The sequence below is a fragment of the Danio rerio genome, chromosome 23 (genome assembly GCF_049306965.1).
Source record: "Danio rerio strain Tuebingen ecotype United States chromosome 23, GRCz12tu, whole genome shotgun sequence".
Classification (NCBI taxonomy): Eukaryota; Metazoa; Chordata; class Actinopteri; order Cypriniformes; family Danionidae; genus Danio; species Danio rerio.
The window spans coordinates 619,925-642,848 of NC_133198.1; the positions used below are offsets into that span (position 1 = coordinate 619,925).

General features: G+C 38.6%; 2 protein-coding genes across 5 annotated transcripts; one reads left to right on the top strand and one right to left on the bottom strand.

Moving 5' to 3' along the window:
* Positions 1–125: 125 nt before the first annotated feature.
* Positions 126–5,535, bottom strand: mtg2 (mitochondrial ribosome-associated GTPase 2). 4 transcript variants are annotated; one of them, XM_001336598.9, is made up of 6 exons: positions 5,271–5,535; positions 4,761–4,908; positions 4,562–4,677; positions 4,254–4,472; positions 1,166–1,304; positions 126–905 (listed from the first exon to the last, which is right to left on the bottom strand). In XM_001336598.9, the coding sequence occupies exons 1-6, from the start codon at positions 5,382–5,384 to the stop codon at positions 532–534; spliced, it is 1,110 nt and encodes a 369-aa protein (XP_001336634.1). In that variant the 5' UTR covers positions 5,385–5,535; the 3' UTR covers positions 126–531. The 4 variants fall into 4 exon arrangements, with proteins under 4 accessions (XP_001336634.1, XP_073795711.1, XP_073795712.1 ...); XM_073939610.1 differs by having other exon boundaries at positions 4,761–5,141; XM_073939611.1 differs by having other exon boundaries at positions 4,761–5,168.
* Positions 5,536–6,409: 874 nt separating this feature from the next.
* Positions 6,410–20,196, top strand: lsm14b (LSM family member 14B). The gene is made up of 9 exons (NM_200171.2): positions 6,410–6,670; positions 8,832–8,995; positions 11,439–11,574; positions 13,469–13,624; positions 15,400–15,486; positions 15,783–15,944; positions 17,849–18,005; positions 18,468–18,641; positions 19,792–20,196. Exons 1-8 carry the CDS (start codon positions 6,550–6,552, stop codon positions 18,625–18,627), a joined length of 1,143 nt encoding a protein of 380 aa, NP_956465.2. The 5' UTR covers positions 6,410–6,549; the 3' UTR covers positions 18,628–18,641; positions 19,792–20,196.
* The last annotated feature ends 2,728 nt before the right edge of the window (positions 20,197–22,924 follow it).

Below are 22,924 nucleotides of genomic sequence, written 5' to 3' on the forward strand. Positions count from 1 at the left end.
GTAGCCTATAATTAATTAATCTTATGTAGAATATTTATTCTTTTTACAAATAAAGCACCATAAATGTGTTTTGCTTTTAAATCCATCACCTTTTGCTGCACACGGTCCACACATAAACTACAAAATAAGACACATGAAGATTTTTATTCAGACTTTTGAGATGAATGTCATCTCTAACTTGATTATCTTTGCACAAATACAGCAAAAAAACAAACATGTAAAACATGTATGTGATCGTGAAGTAGTCATATATCAAGTAGGCAGTACAGGTTATATGTACAGTGTCTACAGAAAATCCTCATAGCCCTTTTGAAATGATGACTTCATCTGTCATACAGCCTGAAATCATATCATATTACAATTTATTAAATGTTTTTGTAGCCTCCTCCTCTCCTAACCTGTGCCTTCAACAGCTTTATCCCAAAGGTATATATTTACATGATGATTTTCCACAGGCACTGTTAATAAATAAAGGCATTATGCAGTTCTGGAGGTACCTGTGTCTGTGGAGTTTATCATACTCTGGAGGCCTCAGGGCAGGGTTTCAGCTTGTGGATAGCTGTCGTACATCTCTCTGAGGTGCAGGATGAGCTCTCCCGTGTTCCCTCTTGTTAAAGCCGACACAGGAATGACCGTCTGGCTAATGCGTTCCCTCAGAGCCTCCAGATTCGCTCTGGATTCTGGCAGGTCCATTTTGTTGGCTACGATGGCATGTGGTCTTTGTGAAAACAGAGGCCTGTACTGGTCCAGCTCGAAGCACAGCTGCTGGAACTGTTCCCAGGGCTCCGGAGAGGACATATCCAGCACATACAGCAGGACGCGGCAGCGCTCGATGTGCCGTAAGAAGGACAAACCCAGTCCACGGTTCAGATGAGCTCCAGGGATGAGTCCGGGAATATCAGCGACTGCCGAGGGACAACACACACTAAGTGAGATTAGCAGACTTGAAACATGGGGGTGTCACAATAGACACAATAGACTCATAAGAGTTTAGGATGAAGTGTGCATCCTGCTGGAGTTTAATCACAGATTGTTACACGGCTGTCTGGAATACTCGACTCTGATTGGTCAGTCGTGACATTATGGTATGATTTAAAGCTAGACTGTGTCTCTAGGATCTGTGTTTGACAGCTGTCCTCTAAACACAAGCACACATCACACACACCTGCCACCTGTGTGTGGTCTCTGTACTCCACGATGCCCACGTGAGGGTTCAGTGTGGTGAAGGGGTACGCCGCCACTGCTGGCCGCGCTTTAGAGATGGCTCGCAACAAGGACGACTTGCCAACGTTTGGAAAGCCAACCTGCTCAACACAGAAACAGTAAGAGGCAGACTTCTGTTAGCTTTGTGTGTGTATATATATATATATTGTAACCACCTACACTGATTCAGCACATTTGACTGATCGCTTGTCTTTATTTCCTATATTGTATAAACTTATTGTGCGTTATACTTTAATAATGGCCATTGTTGATTATTGAACTGATATTCAGCAAAAGAGAGGATGTGTTTCATACTGAAAATGAAAGGTGGCAGTGATGTTATCGGCTCTGTTTTGTTATAAATATGCACACAGTGAAGATGATGATCATATTAATATGCAGCTACACGACACCTCAGCATTATTAGTGTCTGTGAAGATGTCAATTTTAAAATCAATGATTTGTGTCTTGTTTCTAGTCCAAATATCTAAAAGTTCTAAAATCAAGAAGCATTTTCTAGGCAAGCAAAACATATCGTCTTGTTTTTACAAATAATACAATCAGACACACCTGGACTATCAATCAAGCTCTTACTAGGTTTTCTAGAAACATCCGAGGCCACTTCATAGTTGTTTCATCAGCCCTGCCTTAATAATATTCAGGTCAGGACACTGTCGAGGCCACTTTATAGTTGTTTCATCAGTACTGTCTTAATAATATTCAGGTCAGGACACTGTCAAGGCCACTTTATAGTTGTTTCATCAGTACTGTCTTAATAATATTCAGGTCAGGACACTGTCAAGGCCACTTTATAGTTGTTTCATCAGTACTGTCTTAATAATATTCAGGTCAGGACACTGTCAAGGCCACTTTATAGTTGTTTTATCAGTACTGCCTTAATAATATTCAGGTCAGGACACTGTCGAGGCCACTTTATAGTTGTTTCATCAGTCCTGTCTTAATAATATTCAGGTCAGGACACTGTCGAGGCCACTTTATAGTTGTTTCATCAGTCCTGCCTTAATAATATTCAGGTCAGGACACTGTCGAGGCCACTTTATAGTTGTTTCATCAGTCCTGCCTTAATAATATTCAGGTCAGGACACTGTCGAGGCCACTTCATAGTTGTTTCATCAGTACTGTCTTAATAATATTCAGGTCAGGACACTGTCGAGGCCACTTTATAGTTGTTTCATCAGTCCTGCCTTAATAATATTCAGGTCAGGACACTGTCGAGGCCACTTTATAGTTGTTTCATCAGCCCTGCCTTAATAATATTCAGGTCAGGACACTGTCGAGGCCACTTTATAGTTGTTTCATCAGTCCTGTCTTAATAATATTCAGGTCAGGACACTGTCGAGGCCACTTTATAGTTGTTTCATCAGTCCTGCCTTAATAATATTCAGGTCAGGACACTGTCGAGGCCACTTTATAGTTGTTTCATCAGTCCTGCCTTAATAATATTCAGGTCAGGACACTGTCGAGGCCACTTCATAGTTGTTTCATCAGTACTGTCTTAATAATATTCAGCTCAGGACACCGTCTAGGCCACTTTATAGTTGTTTCATCGTCCTGTCTTAATAATATTCAGGTCAGGACACTGTCGAGGCCACTTCATAGTTGTTTCATCAGTACTGTCTTAATAATATTCAGCTCAGGACACTATTGAGGCCACTTTATAGTTGTTTCATCAGTCCTGCCCTAATAATATTCAGATCAGGACACTGTTAAGGCCACTTCATAGTCGTTTCATCAGTACTGCATTAATAATACTCAGGTCAGGACACTGTCGAGGCCACTTTATAGTTGTTTCATCAGTACTGCCTTAATAATATTCAAGTCAGGACACTGTCGAGTGTAAAATGTTAGCATCTCTCAGTTTTCGGATTTTTATTAACTCGAGCAGCCTATAATTAATTAATCTTTTGTATAATATTTATTCTTTTTACAAATAAAGCACCATAAATGTGTTTTGCTTTTAAATACATCACCTTAAGCACACAGTGAAGATGATGATCATATTAACATGCAGCTACACGACGCCTCAGCATTATTGGTGTCTGTTAAGCTGTTAATATCAAAATGAATGATTTTTTGTCTTGTTTTTACTCCAAATATCTAAAAACTCTTAAATTAAGAAGCATTTTCTAGGCAAGCAAAACATATCGTCTTGTTTTTACAAAAAATACGCCAATATTAAGTGAGTTTTCCTTAAAACAAGCAAAATAATCTTGTTTTTCATTTTGACATAGGATTATTTTTGCCCCAAAACTCCGGCGTAGTGTGGCATAACCGACTGGGTTATTGCAACTCTCTACTAGCCGGGCTTCCAGCTAACTCTATCAAACCTCTTCAGCTGCTTCAGAACGCAGCAGCACGAGTGGTCTTTAATGAAGCTAAAAGAGCACATGTCACTCCGCTGCTCATCCGTTTGCACTGGCTGCCAGTTGCTGCTCGCATCAAATTCAAAGCTCTGATGTTTGCTCACAAAGCGACTTCTGGCTTTGCTCCTCCTTGTCTGCTCTCACTTCTGCAGATGTATGTGCCCTCCAGAAACTTGCGTTCTGTGAATGAACGTCGCCTCGTGGTTCCATCCCAAAGAGGGAAGAAATCACTTTCCCGAACTCTCGCCATCAATCTGGCCAGTAGGTGGAATGAACTCCCGAACTGCATCAGAACAGCAGAGTCACTCACTGTCTTCAAGAAACCACTAAAAACTATTTAGTCTCCACTTCCCCTCCTAATCTGCAATCGCCTCTCTGGCTCCACCGCTAACTGTACTATAGAAAAAAACACAATAATAAATAAATAAAAAAATGACTAATGTTTTGCTTCTTACACTTTACACACCTGAAACTCGCCTACAGCACTGATTCACTGTTGCTCTTATAGTTGTGTTAATTGCTTCCTTGTCCTCATTTGTAAGTCGCTTTGGATAAAAGCGTCCGCTAAATGACTAAATGTAAATTTTAAAATGAAAATGTATTGGTGTAAATGGGGCCTGAGACGTGTGTGTGTGAGTGTGTGTGTGTGTGTGAGTGTGTGCTGACCAGTGCGGCGTGGGCCATGGTGCGCAGCTCCAGCTGAATCTCCCTCTGCTGGCCTTGTTGTCCCTCAGTGGCCCTCATCGGCGCTCGGTTCTCATTGGTCAGGAAGCTGCGGTTCCCCTTCCCCCCCGCGCCGCCGTACGCCACCGTCACCTGCTGATCCTGCTGGGACAGATCCGCCAGCACAACACCCTGCTCCCTGACTACTGTACCCACTGGAACCTGTGCGGAAAACAGCACAACACACACACTCTACATGCTGCTCTGTGTGTGTGTGTGTGTGTGTATGAGAGAGAGTGTGTGTAACTCACAGAGATGTATGTGGGGTTGGCGTTGCGTCCGAAGCAGTTTTTGCTGCCTCCTGCCTCTCCATCTCTGCCCCGATACACTGTCGACACGCTGGACAGAGACTTCACCTGCCGGTTCACTGTACAGGAGGAGGAGGAGGAGTGAGGACAGGCAGGTGCACACCTCACTAACAATAAGCACAAGTATTGCTGTGAATCTGACCTCTGATGATGATGTGTCCGCCAGCGCCGCCGTCTCCTCCATCCGGACCGCCCCACTCCTTACGTGGTTCACTGTGGAAGCTGGAGGCTCCTTTACCACCCGACCCGGCCTGCAGACGCACCCGCCGCTGGTCCACAAAACACCGGCTCTATGAGGACACAAGCAGAGGGGTCAGAGAGAGAGAGAGAGTGTGTGTGTGTGTGTGTGTGTGTGTGTGTGTGTGTGAGTGTGTGTGTGTGTGTGTGTGTGAGCGAGAGAGATTCATTCATTTCCTTGTCGGCTTAGTCCCTTTATTAATCCAGGGTCGCCACAGTGGAATGAACCGCCAACTTATCCAGCACGTTTTTACACAGCGGATGATCTTCCAGCCGCAACCCATCTCTGGGAAACATCCACACACACTCATGTCTGGGAGAACATGGTTGAGTTTAAGGGGGAGAGGAGAGATTATACAGCCTGTGCAGTAAAAAACATCATTACAAGTGTGTGTGTGTGTGTGTGTGTGTGTACCAGTTTCTTCTCCGACAGTCTCTCCTCCAGCGTGTGTGTGTGTTTCTCCCGCTGCAGCAGCGCCTCCCGCACAGTCCTCCCGCTCCTCTGCAGGATCTTCAGCCGCACAAACATATCGGAGAACCGAACCGGAGACCCGGCGGTAACGTGTGTGTTATGTTAAGGAAGCGCTGTTGTTATTTCATCAAGCTAGCGTGTAAACAAGACAACACAGCGTCCACTAAAGTCAACATGACATTACCAGGAGCGACTCTGCTTCTTCTTCGTGTGTTTTCGGCGGTTTGCACTAAACTTCTGATCCATTACCGCCACCAACTGCTGAGGGAAATACCATCAACCTGAACCCTTAAAAAAAGCAGAGAAAAATCAGAAATTACACATCCCAAAGCTCTTAATACATGTTAAAAATACTTAATGTACATGATTGTAGTTTGTTGTTAATTCGCTTGTATACTGTTTCATGTATAACTCTCTATTCCTCCGTTTAATCAATAAAAATAATGAATTCCAGTAGTCCTACATCTGTCCAGTTATTCTCTCATAAACTAAATGGTTAAATCATAACCCACAGCTTTAATAAATCAATCACATCATATCGCTTCAATAATACTGTTTGATATTTTGGGGCATCACGGTTGCCTCACAGCAAGAAGGTCGCCGGTTTGAGCCTTGGCTGGAGCAGTTGGTGTTTCTGTGTGGAGTTTGCATATTCTCCCTCCGGGTGCTCCGGTTTCCCTCACAGTTCAAAGATGTGCGGTACAGGTGAATTGGGTAGGCTAAATTGTCCGTAGTGTATGAGTGTGAATCTTGGTGTGAATGAGAGTTTTACTGCGTAAAACGTGCTGGATAAGTTGCTGGTTCATTCCGCTGTGACGACCCCAGATTAATAAAGGGACTAAGCCAATAAGAAAATGAATGAATGAATAACATAATAATAAAATAATATTTTAATATATAATATAATATAGCATAACATACGATATAATATAAAAATATTATTACATAATATAATATAATATAATATAATATAATATAATATAATATAATATAATATAATATAATGATGTGCGAGTGTTTGAAGGTGAAATGCGGCTCAGGTGCTGCGGCTGTAATGGAGGGCGGGGAAAATAATCTCTATAAATCTCACCGACGCGTAGTTTTCCCAGACTAGAGCATATATGTTTAGGAGTGTAATTATGATGTTAGTTTTACAGCTGCTGATCTGAACAGGCAGTTTGAGTGTGTTTAATCTCCAGAAAGTGTGTGATAAGCTGAGAGAATGAGCAGCGGAACTCCCTACATCGGCAGTAAGATCAGCCTGATCTCTAAAGCGCAGATTCGCTATGAGGGAATATTATACACCATCGACACCGATAACTCCACTGTGGCCCTGGCGAAAGGTGAGTCTTTACAGGTGCACTGTTTTAACCGTCTGTAATTTACTCCTTCAAACATCAGGTGTTCACAGCCGTGTATATACTCTTTTCTAATTTTCCCAATGGCCCATGATATACTTTAGACATAGCATGCGTCAGTACGTTACCACCGCCATATTGGTACAGGACTCCCAGCAAACGTGTAATAATGAGGTGACGTTGGTTTTATTTTCGCACATTCGCGCTTTGATGTTCATTTAAAAACGTAAAGCAGAAATCAAAACAACATCAACACTATTTCATTGACTGTCAGCTGTGTTAAACTTTGATAGTCATTGGCTGATCATATGATTTACACATTTAAAATGTTTTTCCGAAATTATGTTGAGGAGAAAGTCAGAATATGGAAATATAAAACCAACTTAACCTCAACCTGATGTTGCTTGAAAGTCATACTTGCATATCATTACAGAACAACCATTCATTAAAATTAGCATTGTAAACAATATAGGTACTGTTAACATGAAGAAATGTGCAAATATAAAACCAACTTTTAATTTTATTTAAATGACCAATAATCTTGTACTTTGACAGTCATTGGCTGCTTGATGATTGACCTATTTGCAGTTTGCAAATAAAACTTTTCTGGAGTTATAATATCAGGCAGAAAATCCGAATGTACAAATATAAAACCAACTTCACCTCAATCAGATATGATAATACTATTTTTCCATGAAAATCCAAAATCAAAGTGCTTCAGGGGTAATTAATGTGTTGGCCCTCTTTGGGTAAGGGATACATGAAGATAAGCAGAAAAATTAGTCCAAGGTACTTAGCAAAAAAGTAAAAAAAATTATTTAAAAGGCATAATAAACATGGTTATTCCGTTTAAACTGCACCCATGTGTTTCAGCAAATGCATGTCTTCATAAGGGTAATGATAACCTATGGGTAGGGCCAGACGGAATCTGCAGACATTTTTGTGCTATTTCTCCACAGAATTTTGTTAAAGCTGCAGATTTATGTGGAATTATTTTGGAGGTATCATAACTAAAACCTTAATGTGTGAAATTAAATGTAATAGCTTAACTTTTATTTAATGTTTACGATGCAAATCCAATTAGATCCACATTATTAGGTAAACAAAGCAAGTCTCTCATATAATATCTCCACTAAAAGACAGTAAATATGACTTTACACACTGTATTGCGAATAAATCATATGAACATTTTCATATTAATCAATATCACTAAAATTCATTTAAAAACTGAATATAAATGTACACATTTATACAATAAACAAATCAATAATGGGATAAAAATGTGCGTGATTCTGCAGATTTCTGCATGTGCAGATCTCGTGGGTGCCTACTCATGGGAAACGCCGTAACACTAAAAAATTTACAATAACATTAAACAGCATTCGGTGATGAGCAGATAGAATCTGCGGACATTTTTCTAAATTTCTGCACAGAACTGCAGCAAAAAGTTGAGCAGTTTGTCAGTATAGTAACTAATCTTAATGCATGGGTTATAAAAAAAGCTTTAACTTGAGGTTTACAGTGTAAATCCAGTTATTTCCATCTGTTTGATAAACAAAGCAAGTCTCATGTGGTTTATCTACTGAAAGACTAAAAATAATACTTAACAAACTGTGTATATATCGTATAATAAGTTTACTCAACTTAAAATAAACTCAATAAATAGTTAGACTCACTGCAATTCTTACTTGGAGTAAAATATCTAAATTTAAAAACAAAATATCTAAAGATTCGTAAGTCGAGCAAAAAACAAAAAATAAACAAGTTTTGACACCAGTAAAGTCTTGTTTTCAGAAATGAGTCAAAATGAAGTGAGTTTTTCCTGAAGCTAAACCTGCCAGTCCTGTAAGCAGAATGTCAACAGGAAAAAACAGATGATCATGCCCCATTAGCAGATTATTGTACTTATTTTAAGGAAAAACTAAATTTGGCTAAATTTAATCAAGAAATTAGATATTTAGACTAGAAACAAGACAAAAACTATGCAAGTAGTCAGTAAATACTCTAATAATGGGCTAATCATCAGCAGATATCTGTCCTTGCAGATTGCACGTGTCTAATGATGAGCCAGATCCTGCAGACTGATGTTAATCTCCTTCATGATCTCTGAGATTATTGAGGTTTCTCTTGTTCTGGTTTGTGTCAGTGAGGTCTTTCGGGACCGAGGGCCGTCCCACAGATCGCCCTGTCCCGGCGAGAGATGAGATCTTCGAGTATATAATCTTCAGAGGGAGCGATATCAAGGATATTACAGTCTGTGAGCCTCTGAAGGTCCACCACGGCCTGCCTCAAGACCCTGCTATTGTCCAGGTGTGTGTTATAATCCATGTAGAGTGCACTTCCTTCAGGTTTTAAAGTGGAGGAACACTATGGCAGGACAAATTAGCTTAAATTATGCAGAAATCACTTTTATAAGGGGTGTGTGTGTGTCAGCAGTGTGTGTGTATCTCCAGCAGCGGTCTCTAATGCTGATCATGAGTTAATTGTGTTTGTTCTTGATGCAGAAACACTTTGATTGACATTCTCCCTTTGTACGTGTCATCAGAGGGGGAAAGCCCCGCCCACTAGTGCCCATCTCTCCATCTCATTAGCATAAACAGCAGCCCTGATTGAGAAGCAGCCGTCTGTCCATTAGCCAATACACACACTGCTGTTTCACATCTGTCTAGCTCCGCCCTCTTCTGAAAAGAGCACAATCTCATTTGCATTTAAAGTGACAGTCTCCAAAACTCCACAATCAGGATCAAAGCCTGAAAGGGTCCGTTTCAGAGAGCTGGAGAACATCATGATATAATGCACTTTAGAGACGGCAGAGATGCATTCTACGGCTTGTATAACGTAGATTTAATCTGCACCCAGGGTGGCTCGTCATAATTGCATAGCTACTGGTAAGAAATTAAAGAAATCTAATTAAACTCTTACTATTGAAAATGCAATTAAAGCCAGTTAGGCTTGCCATAGTGTTTAATCTTCAAACGTTACCACACAGGGCTGTGCAATATGATGTAGATCATGTGGACAGAGTTTGCCATTTCATTATGCTTTATTTGTTCTGTGCTGTCACAATGCATAGTCTATGATGATGCCTTTCCATAATTTACATGAGCACAATATTAAACTCCATTACAGGGATGCAGAAAGAAACGAGACTGCCTCTTCGATGCTGTTATTAAGTATAACATTTCATTTAGGACATTTTGATTTTTATGTTGGACCTGTACATTTGTTTTGTGAGATTTAATTTAATTATATATTATTATTGGAACATGATATTTAATACAAAATAATAAAAAAATTATTAATAATAATAATAATAATAATAATAATAATAATAAATAATAATAATAAAAATAAAATATAATAATAATAATAATAATAATAATAATAAAAATAATAAAAACAAATGATAATAATAAAAATAATAATAAAATATTATTATTATTATTATTATTATTTTTATTATTATTATTATAATTTTATCATTTTATTAATAAAAATAAATAATAATAATAATAATAAAATAATAAAAAAAATAATTAAAAAATTATAATAATATTATTATTATTATACGTAGTAGTAATAATAATAAAAATAATATAAATTTAGCGCTGTCAATATATTAAAAAAATTAACGTTTACATTTCTAAATTTGCTCAGAAGTTATAAATAAAGAGAAATATTTCTCATTTCATGTACATTTTATTAATAAAAATAAATAATAATAATAATAAAATAATTTAAAAAATAATAAAAAAATAATAATAATATTATTATTATTAGTAGTAGTAGTAGTAGTAGTAATAATAATAAAAATAATATAAATTTAGCGCTGTCAATTTATTAAAAAAATTAACGTTTACATTTCTAAATTTGCTCAAGTTATAAATAAAGAGAAATATTTCTCATTTCATGTACATTTTAAAATATAAAAAATAAATATTCCTTTTACATTTTATTCAATGTGATTTTATAAATTAATTTAAATAGACAGATGATGAGATGGTCATATTGCCCAGCCCTAATCCAGTTGGTCACCGTTACCTTTAATAGTACGACACATGCTGTGGAAGTCAGTGGTGACCAACAATTCTGGATGTGAACTGCTCCCTTAAAGGGGTAGTTCACCAAAAAATGAAGATGTCCTAAATTTACTCACCCACAGGTCATCAAAGATGTACAGGTAGGTGACTTGTTTTCTTCAGCAGAACAATAAAGCAGATGTTGAGCTGAATCTGTGGTGTTTGGTGCTTCATGTGATGGCAGTGAATGGTGACCGAATTATTACATTAACAAACGCATGCAAACCAGTCCAAACAGCTCCTGATGACACACTGAGCTCTTGTGAAGCGAAATTAAACATTAATGCACAATACAGTTGCATGTGTGAATGTAGTCAGACCGTGGTCCTGTGGCTTTTAATGTGAAAGCACAACAGCTGGTGATGAAATCAGCAATATCTGGCAACATCACCTGACCTCCCGTCCAATTGCTTGCTCTAGCACTTTCATCATTAAAGTGACTGGATTCTTACACAGAGCTGAGTGTCATCAGAAGCCTCGACTATTGATTTGGACACTTTGTATGTTTTTGTTGTCTAATAAAGCTGTCACCATTCACTGCCATTGTATGAAGCAGGTTCAGTCTTGGATGACCTGTGGTTGAGTAAAGTAACAGGACATCTTCACTTTTGGATGAGCCATGCCTTTAATTCTCCCCAATATATTTCAGTGTTGATGTGTTTTGTGTTCATCAGTCTTCTGTCGGGACGTCCTCCGTCCACTACCCGTCCCAGAGCAGCTACAGCCCGTACAGAGGAGTCCTGCCTGCATACAACCAGCTGGCGGCCAGCTCTCTGTTCAGCCAGCAGTACGCCGCAGCGCTGGGTTTGGGTCAGTGAATCTGTCTGTCTGTGTGAAGATGCTGGAAATAAGTGCAATTGAGTTTTGTAATGTTGTTTATTAGGGTATAACATTTCCCTTTCATTTTATTAGCTCTGTTTTTTATTAATTCAAAGTCAGCTTTATTGTTAATTCAACCATATGTGCAGGACATGCAGAGAATTGAAATAGCATTACCACTGACTTTCATTATAAGGATTTTTTTATTAATGTATTAATTTTTTTAGTTGGTTCTGGTGGCTCAGAAGACCTATCCTTTACTAACAAAGGTCCAGAATTTGTCCCATACATAATTTTTTCTAATGACGAATGTTTTTATATATATTTATTTATTTATTAATGTTGTTGTTGTTGTTGTTGTTGTTGTTGTTGTTGTTATTATTATTATTATTATTATTATTATTATTATTCTTATTTATTATCGTTGTTGTTGTTGTTGTTTTTTATTATTATTATTGTTGATTATTATTATTATTATCATTGTCGTCGTTGTTGTTTTTTTGTTTTATTATTATTATTGTTTTTATTATTATGATTATTATGATTATTATTATTATTGTTGTTTTATTATCGTCGTTGTTGTTTATTATTATTATTATTCATGTTGTTGTTTATGATTATTATTATTATTATTATTAAATCACTTTTTGTTTATTATTATCATTATTATTATTTTCTTAATAATAATAATAATAATAATTATTATTATTATTATTATTATTAATATTTTTTATTATTTTATTATTATTGTTTTATTATTGTTATTATATTGTTGTTTTTATAATTATTATTTATTATCGTAGTTTATTATTGTTTTAATTATTATTGTTTTTATAATTATTATTATTATTATTATTATTATTATTACTTCTTCTTCTTCATATTTATTATCGTTGTTGTTGTTGTTGTTTTATTATTATTAATATTTATTATTATCGTTGTTGTTTTTTTTATTATTATTATTATACTAAATCTATAGGAAATATTTTTGGTACATCAAAGTTTGGTTATGATGACCATGCAACAAGCTTATTCCGCTATAAATAGTGCTTAAATTGCAGTATTTTAATATCATATTTAAAGTGGGAGAATAAGGTGTATAACTGCAAAAAGGTCCCCTTTTTAAGGAATTTAAAAGATTTAAAGCGTTTTCCCAGAATATGTCAGTAAAAATCTTCCCATTTGCTGAAACGGAGAAAGCTGTGGCCAAATTAAGACTCCTAATCAGCCTAGTGTGGATGAAAATAACCCTTGTGTGCTGCTTGGTGGAACACTTTGAGTATAAACCTGATATTCAGATGTTCTGATACTGATTGGCTAAAAAATTATAAAAAATAAACAATAATAATAATAATAAAAATATTATTATTGTTAGTAGTAGTAGTAGTAGTAGTAGTAGTAGTAGTAATAATAATAAAAATAATAATATAAATTTAGCGCCGTCAATTTATTAAAAAAATTAACGTTTACATTTCTAAACTTGCTGTTGTCAATTTTTTTTGTTCTCCTCTCGACTCCGCCCATTAGTGTTCATATTCAGCTCTTGGATCAGCTAATAGCAGAACAGCAGCTACTGGGGAGGCGGGGCTAAAGGTGGCAAGGCCCCATCTGAGTGGTCAAATTTGTATAAACAACCGATGCATTGAATGTCCTGTTACATGTCTCTGTGTGTGTAATGTGTATGTGCTGTTATCACAATATATTATGCAGCTCTGTGTGTGGTGAACAGCCAGTGACACACCAAGCTATGAGATGGAGCTAAAAAAGCAGCGGTGTGTGTTGATTGTTCATGGATGTACATGTGTATGAGTGTGACCGGTGTTCTGCTGTGTGTCGGGTCTGTTTGGATGTAGATGTGTATAAGGGTGTTTTTCCTCTGTGTCAGGTCTGCATGGTGTTTCTGGTAGGAGAGGCCCGATGGTGGAGCAGGCGGTGCAGACTGTGCCGGCAGAGAAGACGCAGCAGCAGCAGCAGCAGAAGAAGAGTCTGGGTGGAGGACAGCAGGGTGGAGCGCAGAGAGGAGCCAGAGCACAGAGAGGAGGTACACTGTCAAATCACCGTTTATTAGCTGCTCATTTAGTTGGTCCTCATGAAAACGCAGTATTGTGCGATCAACTTTCTGGTCAGGTGCAGATTTTCTGGAAGTCTGAGTGTGAACTCAGTGTGGTTGTTTTGGATATTGAATCGTTTTTTTTTTTTTTTTTTTTTTTTTTCTCGTGACGTCAGTGTGTGCTGTTTTCTGCTTTCCGATTGGCTGACACTGCTGGGTTCACACTAATCACAGGAGATGTGATTTGATGCTAGTTCCACACGTTCACATGAGTCCGGCTCTGTTATTGGCTCTGCATTAATCTGCCGCTGCTCTTTTGTTTGCATTAACTCTTGTATGTAATGTACTCAAACATAATCCTGCAATTAGTGTGAACCAGCATAAAAGCTTTTATTGCCCCCTGTTGGTTAAGTGGGCTCTTATCATGCGCCACTGTGTGGATCTGTGTTTTTATGTGATTTTATTTATTTATTTTATTTTAATAATTGTTTTTTGTATTTATGTATTGATTAAATTTATTTAATTAAATTACTATTTTTTTATTTACTTTTTTTTATTTGTTCCTCTATATGCATTTTTATTTATATTATTGTATTTTTGTTATTTAGTTTGCTTTTATTTTAATGTTTTTTTTAATGATTTTTATTGTTCATTTACTTTGTTCACACTTATATTTTTAACTTGTTTAATTTTGTTATTTAATTTTTAATTGTATTTTAATAAATTATTTTTTTTAATTGTCTTTGTTTTTATTATTATTTTAGGTGTTTATTTGGTTTTTATTTATTTTTAATGTAATTGTTTTGTTTCCTTTTTTTTTTTTTTTTTTTTTTTTTTTACTTTGAAATTATTTATTTTTTATTTTTTGTTTATTTTAAATTTCTATTTTATTTTTGTTGGTTTTATGTAGAAAAATGGTTTCTAAAATCCCAGTGGACGTGTCCTCAGACCCTGCTGGAGCTGCTCGCATGACAATCTCATATCGGCATACAACTCTTCTCTTATCCTGATAGCCATATACTCCACCTTAGTTCCATTTCTGTAAATTCTCTCTGTTGTATTGACCATAGAAAGGACTGTCTTATTTACTTTTTAAAGTGTGTGTGTGTATATTTAGAAATGCACTCATTCATATGTGATATTTCTCACTTTATTTAGATCTTCAGGGCAAATGTTTGATTTAAAATGTAATGGTATTCAGTAGTCAACATTTTTAAGTGGATCGAATCCTTTTATCAAAGTTGTCCTAAAACTATTGAACACCCGTTCTGCTCTTTGGAATAAATAACTTTTTTTTTTTTTTTTTTTGATCCACCTAAATATTTTTGCTTGTGTGTGTATTGTACTTCAAGACAGCTATTTTCTCCCACTGCCATTATTCAGGTTTCTGTCTGCATCCCCATAATGACAAATTACCAAATCTATATCTTCATATTGCTCCGCCCTCAACGCTGCGCTCTCATTCAAGCTTTGCAGAGAAACCTTCCTAAGAGTACGGCAGAACAAATCAAATTGTAATAAGTGCTTCAACATTAACTACTGAAGTCAATACAAGTTAAATGCGTTTACTGACAGCTACTCATTCTCCAGTCTAGTTGGTTTTATGGATCACAAGTTATGCGTGTGAAGTGACTCGTGCACATTTCCAGTACGCCACATTTCTAAACGAGAGCCTGCTGAGAGCGGGGGATGATCTGGAAGGCACAGGTAGATTCCCACACAAACTATCTTAATGTTTTCTGTGTTTGCTTTTCTCTGGTCTGCAGATAGTTCATCTGCACAGCAAGCAGTCTTAAAGGGCCAGAGTCCAGCTAATAATGAGAACAAGCCTCCAACCAGCAGAAGAAAACCAGGTAAGAGGGTTTTATTTAACATTGATGGCAAGGGCAAACTATTGTTTTGTTGTTAATGACATGCACAGATGAACTGTTCAGCACAGAACTAGCAATGTGAGCTCACAACATCACTATGCTTGGTTTAGATTTCATCTGTACTTTGAGTGCATGAACTGTCCGTGCTCTTTACCCAGATGATGCACTTCATTCATTTTAATATTGAGAGCATTTCAGTCTGAATGCATTAATTGTGATTTGGGACGCACCCAAACTCAAGAGTTCTGCAGTGCACATCATCCTCTAAACTCTTTCAGGAACCCGCCGGTCCAGGAACCGTGGTCAGGGGCAGCTTCTCGTAGGCAGCACCAAACCCTCCACCCTGCAGTTCGAGGCGGACTTCGACTTCGAAACGGCGAATGCTCAGTTTAACAAGGATGACCTGGAGAAAGAGATCGAAGACCAGAACAGCGTTCAAGGTATTCAGTTCAGTCCAGACTCTCCTTAAACACTACAGCGAGTGCCCTTAATATGGTGCTTAACACTAAAATGGGTTTAATTTAGTTCAACATGAGATCTCGCTTCACTCTGTCCACTTTTTTTTTTTTTTTTTTTTTTTTTACCCAGTTTGAGGTGTTTGCACCTGATATTAAGATGCATTTTCATTGATTCGGTCGCTAGTGGACAGGAGACTCTCATTAATTCTAGCCTCCAGCATTCAGAGGAATTTGTTTCTGTAGGACCTTTTATCTTGAACTGAATCCTCTCTCTATAGGACTAGGCAGGTAACTTTTGCCATGAATGACCACTTTCATCCTCCATGTTTCCTCGGTTGTTTACCGCATGTGTCTCCACACACACACGCTCTTCTTTCTACGTCATCAAACTGCTGAAGCACCACACTGCTGCAAGTTTAATGATGTACAAAACCGATTGCCTCAACACATCTGATCTGCCTGTTTACACGAGTCACATTGTCATATCGGATTTATTTCCACATATGAAGGAGGCCTGAAACCGTTCTCTGAATATACAATGCATGCATTTTTTCGTGTTTACGGTAATAGAGCAGGTCTGATCTGGATCACATTTACCTACCAGTGTAAACAGCCTGAGATCATAGGGTGTTAGATTGAGGTGTTTAAGACACCACTGAGTTGGATAAGCTGTGTTAAAGGGTTTGAGCAAATGTGCATAGCTGCTGCCCTCCAGGAATTGAGTGCGAGACCTTTAGTCTTGGATTAATTTAGGCTGTTTTATTTTTGATCGACTCTAATTAGGGGAAATTGTCCTCATTTTAACATGTAGGCTTTATATGTGCTGTATATAGAATTAGTTTAGCTAATATTGTAGAGCAGTAGAAGTAATTTAATCATGTGTCTGAGTAAAAACATTATGCAAACTCTGTTCTGCAGTTTTAATGTGTATACATGCAGTTTGTTTTCCAAAATTAGTCTAACAAACATTTTACAACATCGAAAGTAATCCGATTTAAGTTTATGCGTCTTATTACCAGGTGCATGCAGGGTCTTCTGGTCAAACTGGAGGATCGACTGGTGGATGTTGTTGTTCTATTGCTGTCAAGGGCTGCGGGTTTCCAACGTCCTTCAGTTCATTTTTTTTTTAACATGCCAAAAATGAGTCTACATGCCTGTTTTCAGTATAATCAGAAGGAGATGAAGTAAATGAGGCTATTATGTTTGTGAACCAATCTTTTAACCCTTGATGTTGGGCAGGGGTGTCCAAACTCTGTCCTGGAGGGCCGGTGTCCTGCATAGTTTAGCTCCAACTTGCTTCAACACACCTGCCTGGAAGTTTCTAGTATGTCTAGTAAGAGCTTGATTAGCTGGTTCGGGTGTGTTTAATTGGGGTTGGAACTAAAATATGTAGGACACCGGCCCTCCAGGACAGAGTTTGGACACCCCTGCTGTTGGGTCATTTTTCATCCACTCTGGGCTGATTTTTGAGTCTTAATTTGGCCACAACTTTCTGTGTTGAAGCAAATGGAGTAACTTTTGGTGCTAAATCCTTAATTTCACACATTTTGGAAAATGCTTTAATGTTAAACTCAACAACACACTCTGAGCAAACTGACTCTCCTTTGGTTATGTTGGGGACTGTTTTTGCCCCATTCACTTTCATTGTAATCGCATTAATTTGGTAATTTTGCTGAGGTTTGTCCAAACTACCTCTTCTCAAGAATGCATAATTATATGCTGTCATGGCTTTTGCAATCAACAAATGGGATTTACAGTATAATGAAAGTCAAAGCCACAAACACCACCAAAGAGGAGTCCATCTGAACAACACACAAGGGTTAAACACTGGAGGAAAAGAAGTTGCATCTTTCTGTGCAGAATTGAGTGTTTGTTTGTTCTGTCAGAGCCCAGATCTCCTCCAGAGGAGCACAGTGCGGTGGAGCAGCAGAAACAGGACTCTGAACATGAGAGCGCCGCTGAAGACGATCCTCTCGGCCCGAAGTGCTTCTACAATAAAGCCAAGAGCTTCTTCGACAACATCTCCTCTGAGCTCCGCTCCAGGTACATCAACTTTCTCTAAGTTAATATATCCTGCTGCAAATGTCAGTTTGTGGGTAGTGTCGCTGTTTTTAAGCATGTGCATTTAAATGCAAATGAGCTGCTTCTCCCCGCCCACTCTCAGGACATTTCAGACAAGGAAAATCAGCTTCAGATATTAGAATAAACACAGAACTCTGACACGATCCACAGTCACAAATACCACAGTGAGATGAATACGAGATGCGCATACTGCTGCGTTAGCATGTGCACACACTAACACATGCGTTTCATGTGTTGTGCTGTTTTTGCTCATCTTCTCCGGTGTCAGGATGGCCACCGAACAGTGAATCTGCTGCTGTAGAGATCATTCTAGCTCAGTTACTGCAGAAAATAAAGCTGATTTCTCCTCTGCAAGCCTGTTGTGTAAATGAAGCATCCTCGTTTATAGTTGTTCACTATGCAGTGTGTGTGTTTCCTCCCTAGGCGAACCACGTGGGCGGAGGAGCGCAAGCTGAATGTGGAGACGTTTGGTGTTCCCGGCCGCTATCTGAGAGCTGGAGGATTTCGGGGATTTGGTGGCCGGCGGGGCAGAGGAGCAGCACAGCGCACGCTCACACACAGAGCAGGCAGCGCACGAGTGTGAAACACACACCATGAGTGAGTCTGAGTGTGCGCAGAGGTTTACCGCAACACAAATGCTTTCCTTATTCCTTAAATGATTTCACTTTAATGTTAGAATATTTTTGCTTGTCTATAAAGTGCTTAGGAATTTAGACATTTGCACAAAACATACAAAGTCTGACATTATTATTATTATTATTATTTTTTTGCTGTGTGTTTGAGTAGAGCTTCAAATACTGGGGCCTGTTTTTCATATGTAGGTTACTCCGTTAGCCAGATTTGGTTATTGACTATTTGGGGTTATTGAGGATCCAAACTGGCTTTGTGTTATTAGATAAGATAAATGGCTTACATTTTTGTAAATGATGGTTAAATGTGCCGTACCTGACGTTTTTAGTTCATGCAAACTTGTTAAATTTGCATAAAGCACTGGGCTCTGTTCTTTGAGTCTTGCTTAAATGGTCTTCGATGATTTGGCAGATCCTGGATCTGTTAATCTTGATAACTGATCTCTGGCTAACTTGGTTTTTCAAGCAAGTTCGTGAATCAGATGAAAATGTCTGGATGAACTGATCGATCTGTGTGTTGTGAAGCAACATGTATTGATTGGCTGACGGCACAGCAGCGTAATGACATCACCTAATTAATATTCAATTATCCATGTGAGCAAAACTACATCAAATCTGTAGTTAAATGATGTACACTATGACTTTACACTTATTATGGGCTGCAGGCCTGACACTTTCATGTGTCAAGAGCATATTATTATTATTATTATTATTATTATTATTTATTATTATTATTATTATTAGTGTGGATTTTCTTTTATCGTTGAAACCCATGCCTATTCAAGTGTCTAATCGGTGAACAGCAAGAGTGTCCAAACTCATTTCTGGAGGGCCGATGTCCTGCATAGTTTAGCTCCAACTTCAATCAACACACTTGCCTGGAAGTTTTAGTATACCTAGAGCTTGATTAGCATGTTCAGGTGTGTTTAACTAAAATATGCAGGACACCAGCCCTCCAGGACAGAGTTTGGGCACGCCTGGTGTAGGGAATAACCGTGTTTAAATTAATTTTGCATCAATAAAGCATTTATATCTTCACAGTGTCCCTTGCCAGTGAAATGCAGTGCTGTGATATAACCGTGCTCTTCTGTATATTCCTCCTCCTCCTCCTCCTCCAGATCTCCTGCTCTGATCTTCATCTCGTTTTCTAAACTCCTGGTTCCTCGTCCTGCTCCAGCACTCCTGGAAGAGAAGGCCATGCTGTTTCTCGTTTTATTGTTGATGGCCTTCATCCTTATTTTTGATTAATGTGAAGAAGCCCCGCTACATGAACTCGCACTTTAGCCTATCGGCGGATGTTTTGAATTGGGGTGGCACTTTTATTTCTATTTATGGCCGACGTGATTCGGCTTAACTGAAAAAAAGAAATCTACATTTAGATGGAGCAGATGCCTCCGCTCTGGTCTGTGATCCCCAATGCTTTCTTTTTAGTTTGGTTTGGTTTGGTTTTTGTTTGGTGTAAATATAAAAGGGGTCTTGTGCTTTATAGTGATTGTTAATAAACCCAAGAATGGAAATCCTGAGCCTGTGTTTTGAGTGATGCACTTTCTGCAAAAGCTTTTTATGCAATACTTGTGTATAAATTTATTTTTCCATCATTGGAATGGGTTTACTTAAAAAAATCAGTGGTCAAGCTTTATTTCTATAGCACCTTACCAACACAGTGCTTCACAGACCTGCCAAAACTAGTTCGAGGACATGTTAATACTACTTAAAGGGATCCAATTGATGTAAAATTGTCTCCAAAATGTGGCTGAAGTTTAATCTCAATGTCCATCAGGGGATTTAGCGCACTCTGCTAGAAATGCACATTATTGTGTAGCTGTTTTTGCGCCTGTGCCTTTAAATGCAAATGAGCTGCTTCTCCCCGCCCACTCAGGATATTTCAGAAAAGGAGAGCATCAAGATAAAAACGTGTCAGAAAACAACTCGGACATGATCCGGTTACAAACACCACAGATGAATATGAGATTATAGCATATGCGCACACACACACGTGTGTTTAACACGTCATGCTGTTTTTGCTCATCCCCTCCTGTCAGAGGTGTCAGGATGGCCATCAAACACTAAATCTGCTCCTGTAGAGATCACATGACCATGTAGAGATGCTCCTGTTAAACATGAAGATATTTAGAAGAATGTTGAAAACTAGCCATTGCTTTCCTTTTATCAAAAGCTAATCAAACACACCCACTGGAAGTCAATGGTTACCGGTTTTCAGCATTCTTCTAAATATCATCTTTCATGTTCAACAGGAGGTTTCAATCATGTAAAGTGAGAGGAAACAATGACTAAGTTTTGGATGAGCTATCCCTTTAATTTGTAGTTTAATCAACTGAACAAACCATTTAAAACCACAATAATTAATAAGCACAGCCAAAGGTGAAAATCCTTCATTATATCAAGTGTACATGACATGCAACCATACGCTCATCGCCAACATAATGTCAGGTGAACTGAACTGAAGATGAGCAAACCCAACCACTGGTATAAAAAGTGTCATTTAAAGGAACATAGTTCAACCAACCTTGGATTGGTCCATATTTGACCCAACATTTGGTTACAACAGCCCGGCTTTATGTACATACAGCACTAAAAACAATGGTTTCCCAGCTGTGTTCATCAATTTTAAAAGAGACCTATTCTATCTCTTTGTACAAGCTGTAATATGCAGTTTTTAGTGGGTGTGTTTGAGTAATTATAATGATGTTCTCCAGCTCTCAAACTGACCCTTTCAGGCTTTGGTCCTAATTGTGGCGTTTTGGTGACTGTCGCTTTAAATGCAAAAGAGATTGTGCTCTTTTTCAGAAGAGGGCGGAGCTACAGACAGATGTGAAACAGCAGTGTGTGCTTGATGTTTCTGTCAGTCTGTCACTCCTGTCTCTGTTCATCTAGAACTCCACATCTATAATCCTCTTAGTCTATGCTGACATGATCTTCAGCAGCTCAAACACTCTAATGGCTAAAGGACAGATGGCTGCTTCTCACTCAGGGCTGCTGTTTATGCTAATGAGATGGAGAGATGGGCACTAGTGGGCGGGGCTTTCCCCCTCTAATGACATGTAGAAAGGGAGAATGTCAATCAAAGTGTTTCTGCATCAAGAACAAACACAATTAACTCATGATCAGCATTAGAGACCGCTGCTGGAGATACACACACACACTGCTGACACACACACACACACACCCCTTATAATTGTAATATTTGTATTATGGTTGATTTTTGATATATATTTCTGATCAGAGATGTAGTGTAAGTGCCCAAATGAATAAGCATACAAGTTACTATTAAAAAAAGGCACAACGGTGAGCAGATTTGTCTCTCCGGCATTCTGATTTCTGCCTTGATGTGCTAGTCAGCCTAAAATATGCCGTCTGGATATACTGCAGTGTGTGTTGTGTTTGGTAAAACGTTAGTATCAGTGGGTTAGTCTTGAGGATATCTATAGCGTCTCCAAAACACTGACAACATTCACATTTAGAAGATATAAACCTGATGCAAACATCCAAAGCTTGCAGTTTGTCACATCCTCCTAAATGGATCATTAATTTCTGCATCAAATCTTCTGACCAATCAAATGCTTTCTAGTGCCTTACATTCCCCACCCCCTGTTTCTCATTAGCTCAACCACTCTCACTGTCAGAGATGTGAGGAAAACTAAACACTATTGGCTGATTTTCAAAAAGGAGGAGCTACTATACCCGCCCCAGGTCTTCACTTTCGTTCACGCAAACCCCAACCACCCCCTCCCCTGCTGTTCACCTTTGTCCGTGACACTGCAACCCCCGCCCCAGGTCTTCACTTTCGTTCACTCAAACCTCAACCACCCCCTTCCCTGCTGTTCACTTTTGTCCGTGACACTACAACCCCCGCCCCAGGTCTTCACTTTCGTTCACGCAAACCCCAACCACCCCCTTCCCTGCTGTTCACTTTTGTCCGTGACACTACAACCCCCGCCCCAGGTCTTCACTTTCGTTCACGCAAACCTCAACCACCCCTCCCCTGCTGTTCACTTTTGTCCGTGACACTACAACCCCCGCCCCAGGTCTTCACTTTCGTTCACGCAAACCTCAACCACCCCCTCCCCTGCTGTTCACTTTTCTTCGTGACACTACAACCCCCGCCCCAACCTCAACCACCCCCTCCCCTGCTGTTCACTTTTGTCCGTGACACTACAACCCCCGCCCCAGGTCTTCACTTTCGTTCACGTAAACCCCAACCACCCCCTCCCCTGCTGTTCACTTTTGTCC

What these genes read in the sequence shown, in the direction of transcription:
- lsm14b (NM_200171.2), top strand. Translation starts at nt 6,550, where the DNA reads ATGAGCAGCGGAACTCCCTACATCGGCAGTAAGATCAGCCTGATCTCT. An exon ending in AACCAGCAGAAGAAAACCAG is followed by an intron (nt 15,487 to 15,782) that starts GTAAGAGGGTTT and finishes AAACTCTTTCAG; the next exon opens with GAACCCGCCGGTCCAGGAAC. An exon ending in TCCTCTGAGCTCCGCTCCAG is followed by an intron (nt 18,006 to 18,467) that starts GTACATCAACTT and finishes TTTCCTCCCTAG; the next exon opens with GCGAACCACGTGGGCGGAGG.
- mtg2 (XM_001336598.9), bottom strand. Translation starts at nt 5,384, where the DNA reads ATGTTTGTGCGGCTGAAGATCCTGCAGAGGAGCGGGAGGACTGTGCGG. An exon ending in CGGACACATCATCATCAGAG is followed by an intron (nt 4,678 to 4,760) that starts GTCAGATTCACA and finishes CCTCCTGTACAG; the next exon opens with TGAACCGGCAGGTGAAGTCT. An exon ending in CCATGGCCCACGCCGCACTG is followed by an intron (nt 1,305 to 4,253) that starts GTCAGCACACAC and finishes TGTGTTGAGCAG; the next exon opens with GTTGGCTTTCCAAACGTTGG.